Raw genomic sequence first — 1,462 nt, 5'->3', positions numbered from 1 at the left:
ATCCCAACTTGGTAAAAAAATACAAAAACATAAAAATGAAGCGTCCGGATCACGCGCTGGCGGAAAAGGATATTGGGTGGCCATATAATTGATGTCATCAGCACGGGGTTTGGTATTCTCGTCGGGGCATTGCCGTGTAGTGCACGAGCAGCGGTTAAGAGATCCCAACAACGCCACTCATCCCTTTGCCTTTCATTTTTTCATTACACCCATTTTTACAGAAAATATATATATATATATATATATATATATATATATATATATATATATATTAAAAGCCCACCAATCAGAGCTTCCTTTTCTTTATAGAGATATTGGCCATCTGATCCCCAATATTATTTTCAAATTTTCAGACTAAGTTTATGTTATAATAAACCATCATTCTCTCTCCATCATTCTATTTTGTTTTTCCATTGGGGTTTGAGATTTCGGTTGGAAAAATGGTTTCGATGTTGAGCTCTCAAGGAATGGTGTTAGCCACAGCTATGGCAGTCTCTGGCACAGTAATTCTACTTGCTTTTCGTCTTCAGAAATCTTTGGATCAAATCTCCCTGCCTTCTCAACAAGTCCCCCGTTCTTGCATATCTTCTGGTACATATCTATGCAAAACGATTACATGAATATGTTTTGAACATAGTGTTTACATAGTTATTTATTAACTTTTTTTTGGGATTGTTTTAAAGAAGGGAAGAAGAAGAAAAAGAAAGTGCACTTCGCGGAGGATGTGATGGATCCAAGGACTGATGGTTCAGAGTTCAGGAAACAGCCGAGGAATCGGGTTAGAATCAACAGTTCAGCGGCGTCGGCTTTGAATTCAACACCAAAGTTCAAGAAATTTGGTGGAGGTAACGATAGAGGGATTCCTGCTAATAGACTTGCTCTGTACAATGGAATTCTCAGGGATCGTGTCGTTCAACGATTGGCTTACTCTTACTGAAAAACAAATTAGGTGAAAAAAAAACACAGATTTTGATTTTTTTAACTACAGTTTGTGTCTGTAGTTTGTAATTTTGTGAATAGTAGAGCTTTTTTTTCCCAGTGTAATTATGTAGATTTTTCTCTCTAATTTTATACAAAGTTATTTTTATCTATTGTGTTCCTTTCATAATTCCGTTCATGGTTATCCTTCTAACATCTCCAACATTTAAATATAGTTGTTTCAGTTTTAGTTAAATAAAAGTTATGAATCATATGATTATGATAACAATTAGATGTAACAATTATGCAATTGACAACTTTTGGGGTGAGTCTCGGTTCAAATCCCAACTTGAACCTCACAAAATATTTAAATTATTCAAATATTAATGTCACAACAAATAAATAAATAAAGAGGAGGATCACTGGAACTGAAAAACAAAATAATATATAGATTATTAAATGTATCAAAATTTTATACATAGCCAACAACCAGTTGGTCTAGTGGGATGAGATGTTATATCTATTAAGTAAAATCAGGGTTCGA

General features: G+C 34.2%; 1 protein-coding gene across 2 annotated transcripts; it reads left to right on the top strand.

Moving 5' to 3' along the window:
* The first annotated feature begins 317 nt into the window (after nucleotides 1-317).
* LOC120166381 lies at nucleotides 318-952 on the top strand. 2 transcript variants are annotated; one of them, XM_039175636.1, is made up of 2 exons: nucleotides 318-591; nucleotides 687-952. In XM_039175636.1, the coding sequence occupies exons 1-2, from the start codon at nucleotides 441-443 to the stop codon at nucleotides 935-937; spliced, it is 402 nt and encodes a 133-aa protein (XP_039031567.1). In that variant the 5' UTR covers nucleotides 318-440; the 3' UTR covers nucleotides 938-952. The 2 variants fall into 2 exon arrangements, with proteins under 2 accessions (XP_039031567.1, XP_039031566.1); XM_039175635.1 differs by having other exon boundaries at nucleotides 319-591; nucleotides 684-952.
* The last annotated feature ends 510 nt before the right edge of the window (nucleotides 953-1,462 follow it).

This window comes from Hibiscus syriacus, unplaced genomic scaffold (assembly GCF_006381635.1).
Source record: "Hibiscus syriacus cultivar Baekdansim isolate YM2019G1 unplaced genomic scaffold, ASM638163v2 tig00111640_pilon, whole genome shotgun sequence".
NCBI lineage: Eukaryota > Viridiplantae > Streptophyta > Magnoliopsida > Malvales > Malvaceae > Hibiscus > Hibiscus syriacus.
Note: the sequence above shows the minus strand (reverse complement) of the source record. Positions and strands in the feature narration are given on the sequence as shown.